General features: G+C 36.9%; 2 protein-coding genes across 3 annotated transcripts in view; both read right to left on the bottom strand.

Annotated features, from left to right (window-relative positions):
- Positions 1-9,791, bottom strand: part of If (integrin subunit alpha inflated) — a 61,337-nt gene extending 51,546 nt beyond the window's left edge. For both annotated transcript variants that reach the window (XM_076385039.1, XM_076385040.1), the window contains exon 1: positions 9,405-9,791. In XM_076385039.1, the coding sequence (XP_076241154.1) occupies positions 9,405-9,577 (173 nt within the window). In that variant the 5' untranslated portion in view covers positions 9,578-9,791. The remainder of the gene's footprint in view (positions 1-9,404) is intronic.
- A 1,940-nt stretch (positions 9,792-11,731) lies between these two features.
- LOC143184109 (uncharacterized) lies at positions 11,732-15,010 on the bottom strand. Its single transcript, XM_076386105.1, has 7 exons — positions 14,801-15,010; positions 14,112-14,474; positions 13,751-14,047; positions 13,269-13,676; positions 12,337-13,200; positions 12,045-12,251; positions 11,732-11,954 (listed from the first exon to the last, which is right to left on the bottom strand). The coding sequence occupies exons 2-7, from the start codon at positions 14,421-14,423 to the stop codon at positions 11,835-11,837; spliced, it is 2,208 nt and encodes a 735-aa protein (XP_076242220.1). The 5' UTR covers positions 14,424-14,474; positions 14,801-15,010; the 3' UTR covers positions 11,732-11,834.
- Between the last annotated feature and the right edge of the window lie 1,246 nt (positions 15,011-16,256).

Here is a 16,256-nt window from a genome sequence, read left to right as displayed (position 1 = left end):
CACGCGAGAGACACGTGTAGGCGTTCCGAATGGACCGGCGGGAAATGAAACGGCGTGCTCTAATTGCACCGTTTGCGCTTTTATCCTCTGACGATCTGCGCTTTTTGCGATCGACAGACACGCGCGAAACTAATTAGAGTGGCGAGAGTAATTCGAAGTTCGATAGGGATCATTGACGTGACTTGAATTCCTGATGGTGGGTGTCACTGGAATTTTCTTAATTAAAACGGGTTAAAGTAGATCGACATATGACGAGTTCATTTTTAGGAGATTACTTTTTGTAGTATTCTTAATTGAATTGTTTTATATTTGTGTAGAGACTTATATTAGTGTTTATAATTTACTATCAGAGTTACTACCACATTTTCTGAATCAAAATCATCAATGAAAATTCATTGAAGCTAGTATGCTGGCTAATTGCCGGGTTATTGATATTACGAGTAAGTTGATTGGCCTATTCATTGATATAAAAATTCCGTGAAATAATGTCACCGTTTAATAGCATCGAGGCTCTAAGGTGGTCAGAACCTGTGCCTTTAAATCACTTAACAAGCCGTTTCAATTGCACTCTCACGTTGCCGATGCTTAATGACTTTCACGTACCGGTCATTACGTCACTCACGTCACTAGGAAACGAGCGGAGCCACGCACGTGATGTAAAAATCTCGTAAATACACATTGACTATCATCTGTTAAGTCACGTTTAGCGGTGTGTAGTAAAATAATTACGGAGCATCAGTCAGAACATCGATTAATTACAGAATTTAACCACAGCTGTGTCTGCCGAATCAATGTATGATTTAACGAAGCAATCAGGAAAATTACAATTATGAATACTCAATAATTGCTCAATGAAATTTACAGCTATTGAATCGGTATATTAAAGAAAAAGATGTGTACCATGAATCACTGAAATAATACACGACCATTGAGACGAAAAATACATTTAGAAAATGAGTATGTTAAGCTGCACCAAATAAAGCTGCGAACATGGACACAAGAACGGTGTGCAGTAGCAAAACGGTAACTCATTTGCGAAAGTTCTGTTTCTCTTTATTTTAGCACCCAGAGCCTCAACACCTGGCCCCGCACAACAGTCCTGCACGAACGTGTTGCGCACGTGTGTAAGAGAATTTGCACACGTGTTTGCATGCGTCCAGGTAAAGGTAATAGGCCCGAGGCTGTCGGTTCTTCTCGGGATAATGACACAGGCAGAGGCTTCAGGCACGTGCCTCACGCGATCCCCATTATCTCGATTCTCCTCCTCTTCTTTTTCTTCCTTTTTCTTGGGGAAGTTTGCACACACCTTCATCGCCCGTTATTTCGCCCATTTTTTCCAAACGTATCGTTATCGCCAACAATTACTACTGTATGTTATTTTAAACTAAAGCTGCTTTTGAGTAGGCTATTTATTAAGCAGAAGGGTCCTCTGCTTTGAAGAGGATCAATTTAATTTACTCATGAAAGGTAGGTACTTTTACACACTGTACGGTCCATAGAATGTTACAAGTGATTTTTAGATAAATTCACAATTTTTTTCAGTGCAATTTACCTATTCTCATAACTGCAATACTACTAAAACTAAAAATATCCCCCTTATACTTTGCTGGATCGTAAACTCAGCTATTATAAATCTCTTCAATTCTTACTTCCTTTTCTCTGGATCGATTCCTCCTCCTCACCATAGCCCGTCTGTTTAACAAGATCATTTAAATCGACGAAACCAAGCAGACCACGCTGATGTTCTGAATGAAATTAATAAATCGTCGTCCTAATTAGATTCATGCCCATGAAGAACATCTTGACAGTCGTTGACAGGAAAATGAACGAATGAAGCAATCTGTATCGCAGGGATCCATCAACATTAACGCCGTCTGCGTGCGAATCGATAATCGATCGAAGGGTGTGTCGGCAGGTATGCAAAGGTGGGCGGCAGGTAAGAGAAAAGAGCGATGGGAGAATAAAAAGCGATGAATAACGCGCTGTCTTTGGAGGAGCCTCGTACACTTAACTCGACTGAAAGATCACGGTGCTCACGATCGTTCACAGCTACCGTTTAAATCTTCGTTTACATTGCTCTTCGGATCGTTCCTCGCGCGATCATCGTATATCACGGTTTTACTGCATTGCGAACGAGTAGCTCCTTGGCGCCGGGTCGCCTCGAAAAATTAAGAGGAGATCGGTCTGTTCGTACTTAACCTGGTTGGTCTCAGCGAAAGAGTCATTATTGGAATTCAAACGACTGGTCACCTTTGACCCGGGAAATCAAGATTCGACTGCTAACCATGGTGAGAACTCATAGCAGGTAGGTCTCAAGATGAGAGAGCACGATTGAAGCTTGAAATCACTTCTCTTGGCCATTTTTCATCATTTTTCTGCAAATTCTCTATAGTAATTGTATAATTATATCTAATGTGACTTTTTAACAGTTTTGAATTTTTAGAAGAAAAATTTACGACTTAATAAGAGAAGTTTCTCTTATTTCCTAGAAACAATGCAATGTGCTTCATACCTTGCAGAAGGACTCGAGAAAGTATGAGTATAAAAAGAGAGATAAGAAAGAAACGTACTACGTTTTGCAGACTAATTACTTAAAAGCAGGAAAGTGTACAACCGATAGCTAGTGATCCACCCTAACCTTTGTGTTGTTCCACCGACCGGAAACGAGGAAATTGAATCCTCGTTTCCTCTTTCACGGATACGCTTCGTGAGCACACCAGTTTCAAACGAACACGGAGCAACATAATATGCACTCGCAGGACAACAGATTTTATGGAGAATGTATGTACCCGTGGGAATGTCCAAGATCGTATGCACAATGAATATTAAAGACAAATTAAAAATTCATATTTATGCAAAGTGAATTAGATAGGTATTGCAGCAAAACATTTCAAATAGAATCTGGTCCATTTACTTACGATTAGTCGAAGATATCAAATCTCGTGTTTTACCATTTGCCTTCCTCGAGCAATATTCAGTAAAGATTCAAAAAAATATGGAATAATTACGACATGAAAATTAATTCAAAGAAAGAGAAGACACGGAGGTAGCATTTTTCTACATTCCCACCATCAAGACACAAGATATTCCAGAAAACACAAATTCAAATGGCGAATTCGCAAGCCACGACACAATCACTATCAAGTGGAGGCGGGCACTGATAAAGAGCACATGCTTCCTGGAATTCCTCTGGAAAACTCTGGTATAATAGAAATTTAACAGACAAAGGAAAACTAGATCGAAGAAACATTCGACGTTATCCATCGAGCAGTAATTAATTCGACTGACAGACAAACCAGAAAGATGGAGGCATTGTTATCTCGCTCTTCTCGGTCTTTTCGATAGTCGACAGCGAGTTTTATCGTTGCGCTGCTCGAGAGAAGCGTCTTCTGTGCGTTATGGAATACATAATTCTTATGCGTACATATTTAGTACGCGCGAATTCGACCAAGCGAGTAATCGAATCCTGGAAAAGCACGAGTCATCGAGTTATCGCACATCGATTACCATTTGCACACTTAGCTGAGGTCATTTCCATCTCTTCAGTACGTAAGATCATGAGTTACTTTTAAAGGCTCGGACGAGAGAGAGGCTGACTCATAATTTGGTTGCAGAATCTTTCGTGTTGAAAAATATACGACCAGAACCAGGGCTACAACCTGTTCGTCATGTTTAAAATTACCTTTTGTTGGCCTCACAAGCGTCGGTGTAACTTTCGGCCGACGATTTGTGTAGCTGTACCTTGCGTTTGAATCTGATTTTGCGATTGGGATACGGCTACTCTAGCGCCGTAATCTATTAAGTCACGCGAGATTGTGACTTAATACTTGGAAATAATTTTATTTTATGCTTTGTACTGTTTCGTCTAAGAAAAGTACTTTGCAGGTTGGTCATAGAAAATTAGGTATTACAATAATGTGTTTCATTAAAATGAGCATTTTGAAAACATACAATCTCCACACTGATTTAAACCTCTCTATGACTCAAAATAAAAGGTCAACTATATTACAAAGTCGCACCTACACCTATTTTGAATCATCCTGTACAACAATATACATAGGTACTACGAACCAAACCTTAACAAAATGCACAATCTTCAGATAATACTACAAGGGGCAACAGACGCATACAGTTGAGGGTTCGAAGGTTCAACTATACCTATTATAAAGACACACACAGCCTATCAAGCAACGTATTCACAGGATCAAACATCTCAAACTCAGTGACCCGACCTAACACAACGATGATCCTATTACACGTATGCGAACAATCTCCCAGGGCTTAGGGGAGTGCTCCAGCCTGGCCCAGATATGAAGAAGATTACGCAGCTCGATGTCGCGGACGGTCCAGCGGACAGATACGTCTGTAGATTAGATGGCATCTACGCGAAGTATGCTCCAAGTCGCATGCATAAGGGAAGTGCGCCACGGGTGGTCGGTTCTCAATTTCATGTTCCACAAAGAGCCATCCAATTGGCGGAGGAGAACGAAAGGCAAGGTGGTTCATTGAGGATCGGCGAGGAGAAAGAGCGGTGTAGTAGTGAAATAGTAGATCGAACGCGGAGATTAACAGAGTATTAATCAGAGCAAAGCGCGAGCGAGCGCAGCCGCCCACGTAACGGAGCAACGATGACCTAACATCCTGTATCACAGCCAACCTCATGCTCCGAATCTGTCGAACGTGTTTGCTCTGACGGATATACATAGACGTGTTCTATCGGTGGAAAAAAACATGAGGAACGATATTTTATGACAGGGTAATCTGTAATTCTTTGACAACATTATATCTAACATTTGGCGTGTAAGTTTGATATGATTGGAAAAGGTGAGAGGGATGTAAGCTGAGACTGACAATGAATGAGGGATCAAAAAGTTAGTGATAATTATGTTGTGGTAGAGAAACTTGTTCTTGTACTTATTATGTCTTAGATCTTCAATAAATTTCTTGTACTATTTCAGTATTAAATTGTAGGAGTATGAATGTGTAATGAATTGTAATAAATTGACTTAAAATCGCTTCAGATTTTTATTTGCACTAAGCCCTTAAGGGATTCGTGTTTAATGTCATGAAATATATCAGCGATGATTTAGCATCCTATATTGACTGTGATGTAGCGAAGTTCGTGTTCGGAGTGCTGCAAACGTGTCTGGTTAAATCATTACACCTAACGATCTGTATTTCTGCCCATGTATCATCTGGATGGGATGAAGAAAATTCATAAAGGGAAAGAGATGATCCTCTGACACGCACATTTCCAAGTGAAACGACGCACACTGTTCCTAATGCAGCGGCAATAAAATCATAATAATTCAAAATGAATATGTTCAGATAATAATTTCAGCAGAGTTTACAAGCTCTCAAGTAGAATGAAGTACCTATTTGACCGCTATCGAATTACTTCAAGATTAAAATTGAGCGAGGAATTTCTGTTGCTGACGAGGGAAATAAAATGCCACATCGCATTCGCAGTCTGAACACATTTACGTGCTATCAAGTGAAATAAAATACTTTGCTGCCAGCGGGTTATTAAAATGAAATCAAATATTTTGCTTAAAATGCTTTAACCTTAAGAATAAAAAATTGAGTTTCCATATAAAATTATTTTCAGACAAACAACGAAAGACAACTCTAAAGAAGCCTGATGCACATTCTGTCCTGACGAACGTCAGCAAAATTTTTGATTATGTACACCACCTATGGTGCCTATTTCAGGAATTAATGCGAGAAAAGGACAGTAGCAACGCAATCGGGTGCGTTCGCCTCGCGTTAGATTAACGAGGACGTATGCTCGTAAAGCTTCTACAGGCTGGCCTAAATATAAGCGCCCACGAAGCTTCTCTTGTAACGAACGAGATGTAATCCGGACTTCCTGCGGCTTTGGGTATCCTGAACGCGAGTACATTTTATCTTTTATTCTTCCCGGATCACGGCCGTCTATTGTGTTTCAGAAAACAATGTACGAAGATTCGTAAGTAGTCGGAGCCGAGAAAGGAAACGGATTGTGAAAACTGCTCTCGCGTCAATACTTTGTGTTCGCCGTTTTACGAATGATAAATATATACTTAAAATTCAAAAAATCCTAGAGGCAGAACAGTTTCAAATTTTCAAACTTTCAAATTTTCAAATGTTCAAACTTTTAAATTTTCAAACTTTCAAACTTTTAAATTTTCAAAATTTCAAACTTTCAAATTTTCAAATTTCCATATTTTTCATATTTTTAAAATTTTTTAATTTTCACAGGGAATTACTTCGTGTCTATGTGCATGTTGGGCCAGATTCAAGTGAACCATCTGTACTCCGCAACTCGCGCGAATTGTTCCAATTAAAAAACCGTAACTTCAATTATGGAAAGTACTACTGGCATACACAAATCAATGAAAGCCTGTTGAACTATTCAAGATCCAATTACCTACTCCATAAATTCTTCCCAGTAAACGTTCAACTGAGTCTATCTAATCGTGAGATGTCCATCTCCCGTGACCACAAGAGATGATCGGGGAAATAAACAAAATCATGAATATGTATGAACTTTTTGCTCTCCCAAATAGAACATTCAACTAATACCTACTCAAATATTTCAGAATTCGACTTAGACATATCAAAAACTTCGACAAGACCAATCTAACAGTAAGCATAAGTGGATCTCGAGGCGATCATAGCGCAACTATCGGCTTCAACGTCCGTTAGCTCGAATAAATTACGCGGCCAGACCCTGTTGACCTTTCGCGCAGATTTTTCCGCGGATGAGCCGAGCCGACGTAACCGATGCCATTACCCGCGTTTCCTCGTTCTGTCGGCATTATTTATATCCGTCGTCGCCGGAGGAGCTGGAGCAGAAACGTTTATTCGTGGCCCGCGTGACTCACGAGACTGCTCGCGAAGAAAACGAACACCTTCTCCTACCCATCTCTCTGGTTCGCGCGCCGAACCTCAACTCTGGCTTCTGACACGCCAGAGGGGTGGCCAGAGGCACGCGAGAAGAGAAATTGTGCTCGATCATGCTTATCGCTGACAGATGAAAGTTTATCGTCAACCGAACGATTACGAGAAGATGTTCGCAATGAAACGGAAGGAGAGCCCAGTCGGCTTGCCCCCCGAAGGGGGACATAAAAGGAGAGCGGTTCTAAGCTCGTCGAAGCACCTGTTCGACCTCACTTCGACCACCGTCGCGGGGAAATCTCGATGGAAATGGGCCGTGAACGACGTTTCGCCTTCGACCGAAGGATTTTTCTTTTAATGGCGAACAATCGCAGTTAGCCTGAACGATTTGTGCTACTTTTATGGTGTTGGCGATAATGGACTTTCGAAGAGCGAATGTGGAAGACTAACAGTAAGGGTTATAGTTATATGAATATGAGTTTTATGCGAAGTTACGAATACTGGCTTGTCTAGACAGTACTGGAATTATTAATGATTAACGTATGCTTATCTCTGTTGGGGTAATGAAATGATGGGCTCTTGGAGAAACATGTGATTAGAAGACATAGATTTCATTTGTGGGATTTTATATTTTTGAACTATGGACTATATATAAAATTAGTGAACGTGTGAAAGAGAAAAGTACTAGAAGTTGCTAAAAGGAGATCGCTTTAAAAAAGGAAGACCTACAAAATTAATAATCTTCGTGTCAACACACTCATGTTCACTTTCTTGGACGATATCCAAATTAATACAAGCGCCAGATGTCGTTTAAAATACTGCCTATAAAACCCCGTATTTTGAAACAAGTCTACAGGGAACAGCAGCTCTGCTCTAAAATCTGAAATGAAGCTTTAATATCAGAACCTTCGTTTCTCTCAAGAATAATTAAAATTGCAATAACGAAAAATCATAACAACAAGATTTCACTCTATTGAGACATTGAAAACTGCCTACATCCTAATAAATTATACAGAGTCGAACACACGACACTATATTCGTCGGTCAGCTAATGGAAAAAGCATACTGCGTCATGGTTGCTTCTAAATCTCCAGTATCATGTTACTCAAACACGCAATAAATTTAACAGCCCTTTTTTTAGCTCCGCTGTAAGAGAAAATTAAAAGACACGACATCGTCATTACCGCCCCTCGTTCACGAAACTGAAGCCACTTAAATTAATATCTGACTTCGGCATAATTACGAAGATCGATTCTAATGACTCAATGCAATGGGCATTTGCGAAAGAAGAAATTACACTTTGTGGTAATGATCGTCGGCGAATGAAAGTCGATATTTCATTATCGAAGCCCCGACCAACGCGACGATTGGAGCCACCTTCCCCTGAGTCTTCTGGGACGAGGACTTAAAAGGAGAGCGTGGTCGTCCTAAACTCGTGGGAGTACTACTGTCGTTTATGTTTCAATAAACTTTGCGAGTTTTGACATGAAATTCACGATATGCCCTTGTCCTCCAATTTTTTTTTAAACATATGCATCCAACAAAAAATATTTCCTATCGAAAAATAATATTTACACATGGATGTGTTGACGAACAAACAACTATCTCAATTGCACCTGATTAATTGAGTGTTACTCATGACTTCTTTCGTAATGAAGCAAGGTACACCTACGGAAATAACACTTGCGTATTCACCGTTCCTTCCGTCATCGGAATCACGTTTTTTAACAGGAACCTGTATGAGTCAAGTGGACGAAGATGATTCAGACTTCTGAATTGCTTGATACCAGGAATTTCGGTTTCAGCAATAATGTGGGTCAAAGCTTATTGATCAAACTACTTACAGTAATATATTTGAACGCAAAGGATTCTTCAGTGACAAAAAATATCACTGGTGAAGGTATCAATTTTTCTGATACAATAGGTAAAATACTTATTTCTTGTTGACACATATACCTGCGTACTGTCTATACTCTGAAAATGTTGGAGTAGTAGAATAGTAAGCAGTATGCACAAACTTATCAGTGACCCATTTCTCAAAAACCTCTGAATCATGCGTTAGATGACCTTTATAAAATCGATAAGCTAATTCTTCGATTTTATTGATAACACATATGAGTGTTTCGTGATCCCTAAATACACATTTATATCTTTTGTGGATATCACTCAAGAGATTGGAATTAGGAGAATTAGAATCTTACAATCAAATCTGTAGTCGTAGGACAAAATGGCATAAGTCACATAGGTATTATTTCCACAATAATGATATAAAGAATTTTGATTCTTAATTCTACATACACTATGGGCTTGCACTCTATTATTTTCTTTCTTTTTTTAAAGAGGGGAACAAAATTTTTTTAATTCAAAATAAAAACTCAAATTTCTAAAAAACGTGACTTATGACATTTCGCCATGACTACAGAAATACACACCAAGACTCCAGTTATATACCCTTCACGACAGCCCCGTTGTCAGAAGGATCAGCCCGTCGAAAATACTCAGTAAAAAACAGAAAAAGTACTCACCAGCCTCGGTATTTGCCGCGGTGCACCGACACCGAGAATCCGAACATAGATTTGGTCTCGTTTCGGTATACAGTGTAGTGTTTCGTCTCCACATTAAACGCATCAGAGTACCAGGGTGGCGAACCAACGAGGATCAGACCCAGAAGGCCCACTAACATATTCGGGAACCACATATTTCCTGTCACTGGGCACAGGTTCAGTCACTCTCATGCACAGTGTCTGATGGAAACTGTCACACGCGATTGCGATCTTCGGATCGGCTGCACCCGCGAGTGGTGGCTGGTCAGGGTGCCGGTAGCAGCTGCGCCACGGACGACATGTGGCTTCTGCTCAACTGAATGGCCCTCGAAACACCGCGAAAGAAACACACACTTGGTAAAAGAGCGCCGAAAGAAAGAGGGGGCAAAGAGCCAGAGACGTCTGCTTGAAGGACGGCCGCGGACAGACTGAGTAGAAGTCCGTTCTTTCAGTTACTCTTCACTCTCTTGACTCACGGGGGCTGTAACTCCCACCCACTGCACGCTGTTCCGAAGTTGCGCGCCGCTCCGACCTGCTTGCCTACCACAACCAGGCCTTCTGCCCTGCTCGACGATCGCTGCTTTTTCCATGGTTTTCCTTGTTAATTATTGGCCCACTGATGCCATGTGATTGTCTGAAGAAAGAAGTAAACACTTATACAGGTGTAATAGAAATCATGCAGGTGATTTGTTTAAAGTGGGTAAGTATATCTATAAAGCTTAATGTTTAATTTTCACTAGTATAGTTTTAAGAAAAAAGTGCTTTTTTTAACTGAAAGTGAATATTCATTTTTAAGTAGACTAAGGAGTTAGTGTAAGTGGTAGTAGGATTGATGTACTTTGGAATCCAAGTTTTAATATGTGATGAATAGTTGATAGATACGTAAATTGTAGATTATATTTATTGGACAAGAAAAATGGAGTTGAACTAAACTATCTCTTAGGATGTAAATAGTTAAAAAACTTTTCATTTTTTTTCATTCTTTTTCGTTGCATTGTTCAATACTTCTTTTCTAATTTTTGCAAATTTTTTAGACAAAGCAATAAGTAGCATAATAAGTTTGCATACCTTTTTATGTGGTGCAGGTAGCTCGAAAAGTTAGGATGATCTATTTTTAATTATATGTAGAAAACAGTATTTTCTGTATTCAGCTTCCATTTTCTGATCTTCGGAACCTCCCACACAATCTTTATTTTACTTTGTTCTTACTTGTAACCTTAATTTTGACTTTCTTCTGTAACGTATCATATTTTTCGTCATAGATATTGACTTCCTTCATATTTCCGAAGATCAACGATTTTCTTCTATAATTTTGTTTAAATATCCACATTTTCGTTAACTATCAATCTTTTCTTAATTATTTAATAACACGCAATGAGAACTGATTTCAAACCAACGCAATGCACGCTTGCATTTGAAATAGCAGTGTGACCAACTGCAGAGAAATATATACACGTTCTATACACGTTATGCAGTCGTTAAACCTTTCGAGATCTCAATATCTTGAAACAGAAATATGGTACCTGCATTATAACAACGTATAAAATTTAAACAAATAATTATGTATGCTCTTGCCATAATTATGTAATGTAACCAAATTTTACAATTGCGCAATTAGCTCAATGGTCTGGAATTTAAAATTTCCCGCGCTTGCGCAATTCGATCAAAACTGTAATAGGACATGCGTCACGCATCTGAAAAATGTACGTTACAAGTTGCAACTTGCAACAATTTTCATTAAACGAGGTGAGTTCTTTGTGTAAAATATTATCAAAAAATCTATAAAATTGTAAGATAAATAACAAAAATTATATCTAGTAACTACGAAGTATTAGACTTAGAAGTGTCTTCAATTTGAAATCTAGGAAACCGGATGCAAAGGTGGTGTACTGGTTCAGAAGCAGTTAGCGGCTGTTTTTTAGCACAGATTGTTCAAAGAAGTTTTGTGCAGTAAAAAATTACAAATTTTGTCCATCCACAGTGCTACAAATTAGGATCATATGTAAGTACCTTATTATTAACATCTTTAACTGTTTATTATTGATATTTTTTGAGAATATACATATTCTAATTCATGTATTTGAAATGCTATATTTCGTAAGGAAACGGTCCTAGTTAACATACTATGCCTTCAGAAACAGAATTCTCTTTACGAATTCTTTTTCGTAAAAAGCTACTTTCTCGAAGAGATGTATACTAGTAAAATTATTAATTATTACGCAAAATAGGTTGGAAAAATCTGAACACTATGCTTTTACAAAATTTTTAACATTTTCCTTGTTACTAGTAATAATAGTTAAACGCTGATATTTAAGTTAAATAGTTTATTTGTTTCTCTTATTTACAAGGTTTAATACATAAAAATTTATATGTATCTCTTTACTTTTTTATTCCGTAACATTTTTAAGTACATTAAATATTTAAACAACGTTCAACATGTTCTTGTAAATGTTGCATATTGCTGAAAGTAGATTCACATACTGGACACAAATATGTTGACAGCAAAGGAGGTACTAACGTGGTTTCTGCATCCTATGAATTAAATTTTAATGATAGACAGTATTTAGTGTTCAATAATTTAGTTATAAATTTGTAAATCACATGAAGAGTATGAAAACTTACATGGTCACATGAAGTTCGTGCAATATCAACTTTAGATTTCAATCGACCAATTTCTTGTTGCAACTTTTCATTAAAATCTATTTGTTTCTGCAAATCTGTATTAAGTTTACCCTTCTCATCTAATAAGGATTCCTTAATTTTTTTTTCTTGTTTAAAATCTTCTTCGTAAACATTTAATTGTGTCTGTAGCAATTTGACATTCTCCAACTACATTAGAAACAGATTCAAAAGTAAGCTACATGCTCAGGGAATGATATTAGGCGTTAACTTCTACTTACGAATCAATACTTACATGTGAATCTATTTGTTTTTGTAATACTTTTATAGTAAACTCTTTCGTTTGTATGCACTCGTGTAAGGTACCAATTTCAGTAATCAACTGACTATACTTTGCTTCGTATTTTTCTTTTTCTGCATCTAATGTTTTTTTATAATGACTTTCGTATAACTGACTTTGTTGATCAAGAGATGACTTCTCTTCATGCAGACTTATTCTTTCTTGATGCAAAAGTTCTTTTGCATCATTGAGATTTTTATATTCTGTTTCCAAACTCTGTTGTTGACTACTAAGTAACTTCTTTTCTTCTTCTAATTTCTCCTTTTCTTTGGTAAGCAATATCTTTTCTTCTTCTAGTAATCCTTTACCTTCATTACTCTCTTTCTCTGTCGTTTTCTGAACAGATTCAGAAACTGTGCTAGTTTTCGAATTTTCTTCAGCTTTCTCTCCTAACATCGTTTCTAGTTCATGCACAATGGAATTACAGTCTAATAGGGCTTTATGAAATTGGCACTGCACAAGAACAGTATGTTTCTTGCAAATAATAAATTTTTGTCGTTCCTCGATCAGTTTTCTGTAGCAAGAAGACAGCTGATCTTTAGATTTATTTTGTAAATCTATACTTTCAGATAACAGCCAACTATAATCAGGTTCATCAACTTTGATACCAGATTTGTTTAATGTTTCATTAGCTTCCCATATCCTTAGAAGTTCTTTCAAGTATTCCTCTATACTTGTACAATGAGCAACTTGCTTATCAAAGCAAGCCATTAATTCTTGTAACTTCTCATTATATTGTTGTATCTTTGAAATATGCTGTTGACGATACTTCTTGGGATTTATTAAATTCTTAATGCAAAATTGTACAGGAGCAGTTGCCTACAAATATTAATGTGGTTAAATAATTTGTTAGTAAATAGACACTACAAATTAATTGAAATACTTACATCTTGCAATTTATGTTCAAGCATAACAATAGATTCCTTTAAAGAATTCATTTCTTTATCTTTTAGTCTGCATTCCTCACATTCAGTACATTTTTTTAAGCTTTCAGCATTTAGGGAAGCACTATAATTAAGAGAGGGGTTGAAATAATTTGTATTATCTGACACTGACATTGCAGACTGTATATCCAATTTCTTCATATTAAGTCTTTGTTCTTGTATGGTAGAAGTTGCCTGGTTCATATAGGAGGCCATTAAGTTTGAAATATTAAGTATTGTTTCAAGATCAGTAGATAACTTATCACATTTAAGTTTCGAACTATTTAATTCATCTGTTAATGAAGATACCCTTTCTTGAAGTTCATTTATTGTGGATGACGAATCTTCTTCTTTCTTGCTTGTGCTAAGAGGCTGTAAACAGTTAGTAGTATTATTAATTACTACATAAAATAGAATGAGTAGCAGATACTAAAACTCTAACATACTTCTTCATATCCTATTTTTGTATCATCAGAATTTTCAGAGGAAAGTTTCATCTTCAGTTCTGTATTTTCCTTCTTAAGATAATTTATCAACTCTCTGGTTTCTGCAAATTTCTTTTTATGGTTCTGATGCACCTTCATGATTTCCTCCTGCCAACTAGCTAAAGTGTTAAATTGTTGTTTCATAGCAATATTATTTTGTTTCAATGTTTCTTTTAGCTTCCCATTTTCTTGCAATAGTTCATTCAATTTCTGATACACCTCTGCTGAATCCAATGATGCTATCATAGAATTGTAATCCTGTGCAAAAAAGTAAATACTTCTTTTTGGAATATTCTCCTTGGATAGAATAAGAAATACTTACAACAGACATGCCCTTTTGTTGGATATCAACATATGATGCAAGGGATGATGCTTGAATGGAATCTAACGAGTCTCTACCTAATACTACAAACGATGCTGTATCATCTGTATCAACAACACTGAAGTTTGTTAGTGCAGCATGAGAATATGAAGGTGTATCATCACCCAATATAAACCTGGCCTTTCCATTTTGCATAGAAAAGCCAAGGCTCTGCAAATGTGTCTCTGGTTCCAATGGTAGTTTAGAGTTAATACTCGACTTTCCTGAGTGTTGTTCTTCAGGTAAATATTTCTTCTCCATATTAGAGTTCATATTTGAAACTGTTCAAAATTAATTTTGTCTCAATTTATATGTATGATGATCCTACAAAAATAGAAACATACAGATATTTTAATAATTTTAATAGTATTTAATATTATTTCAAAATAAACTTATATAAGAGTCACACTGAACTTTAATCTTAAATGGAAGAGTATGCCTTTCACCACTGAAAAATTTTAGTGTCATTTTAGAGTGAACCTACATTTATAGAATATTTTTAAAAATATCTCATAAATCAGTGTAATACAACGTACTATACAGATTCATTGACAAAATAAAGTCAGTTTACGATTAAAAGTAGGAAAAAATTTTGGGTTTAATGTGCGTCGTAGATACTTATTTTTATTTTGCATGGGACATAGGCTTACCTAAATCGTCTTGTAAACATGTCAGAAGAATGACAATAATTCGTCGCTATTTCGTTTTCAGTTTGTTCATAATTATGTGAATGATGATGGCGTCACATCATGATCATTCACTAAAATAAAGTGAAGGAAGCTTGAGTATTACTAGTAAATGTTACGACACTTCACAATATTTGTTAATATGACTTAAATTTCTGAGCCATTGACTTTGTTCACGATTATATACGCAATACTTGTGCACCAAACGTAAATACCCTAAAAAAACTAAATTGTGTCGTGAAATGTCAGACTTTTATTACCAACTATAAGAATTATCCACCATCTAGTGGAATTTCCCCATCTTTCCCCAGGAATTTTTCCACTAGTCTCAGCTGATCTCTAGTGATATACAAATGTCACTATTTCTTAAAATTACACAGTTAATTTACCAACATTTTTATTTTCGAAGCATTTTTCATGATGCTAATAGTAAGATAATGAGATAGTTGGCCAAATAATATTGTAATTGACATCTATGGAACAGATTCGTAAAAATGCGATAGTTATTTTTTGAATTGAGTGTTGGCAGCCCTTCTTGTTTCTGAAACTCCTATTCAAATTTTTCAGTACTCAATTCACGGCTGTATTTAGATTTACCAGACATCACAAATTCAGAAAACTATTTTCCTTAAACTTTACACTTATGAATTTTTCATCGAATGATACAAAATATTCAAAGGGTATCCTAATATTTTTTAACAGATTCAAAAAATATTTCCATTATCATTTGAAACGCATTAAATTTTAGAACAGTATTATACAACAAAAACAATTCCATATTTGTACACTTTAAATTCTACACGCGTAGTTTAAGAAATTGTCTGAATGTATTCAAAACTTTCTCTAAAGTTCATCGATTGAGAAGGGGGAAAATTCCGAGGCTAAAGTGTCGATTGAAATTATTAAAGATCCAATTAATCCCCACTTCCCTCTGGCTTGACCAAGAATTTTAATTTATTCGTTAGGAGCAAAGGGAAGACAAATTTATGCGTCCTGTACGAGAACCAGTCGACAAATTATCCGCGCTAAGCGGTGAAACATGCATAAGAACCCTGCAATCAAGCATATTGTTGCAAATTTGCCAATTGAACGGGTAAATTTATTATTCCTGTCTCGAGCAATGCAGTGTCTCGTTATTATCGTCTGTCTATGGACTAGTTTATTTATAGATATTACGCAAGGGATATCCATTCTGTCGTGGTGAGGTGTTGCGTAAAGCTCGCTGTGCTACTTAGGTGGACTTCAGGTTTATCGTTTCAGGGATCACCTACTATACACTTACGCCAGTTGTCTATTCCAACCCCGATATACTATAAACAGGAGTTACACTAACTCCGATATGAAGGTCAATTCGCGGTATTATTTCTCAAGTTACGATTACGGGCCTCTGTCCAAGACAGCTTGTGCGCTTGCCATGTAC

Source organism: Calliopsis andreniformis, chromosome 9, assembly GCF_051401765.1.
Source record: "Calliopsis andreniformis isolate RMS-2024a chromosome 9, iyCalAndr_principal, whole genome shotgun sequence".
In the NCBI taxonomy this organism is placed as follows: domain Eukaryota; kingdom Metazoa; phylum Arthropoda; class Insecta; order Hymenoptera; family Andrenidae; genus Calliopsis; species Calliopsis andreniformis.
The sequence above is the reverse complement of the archived record's forward strand: the minus strand, read 5'-3'. Positions and strand labels throughout refer to the sequence as shown.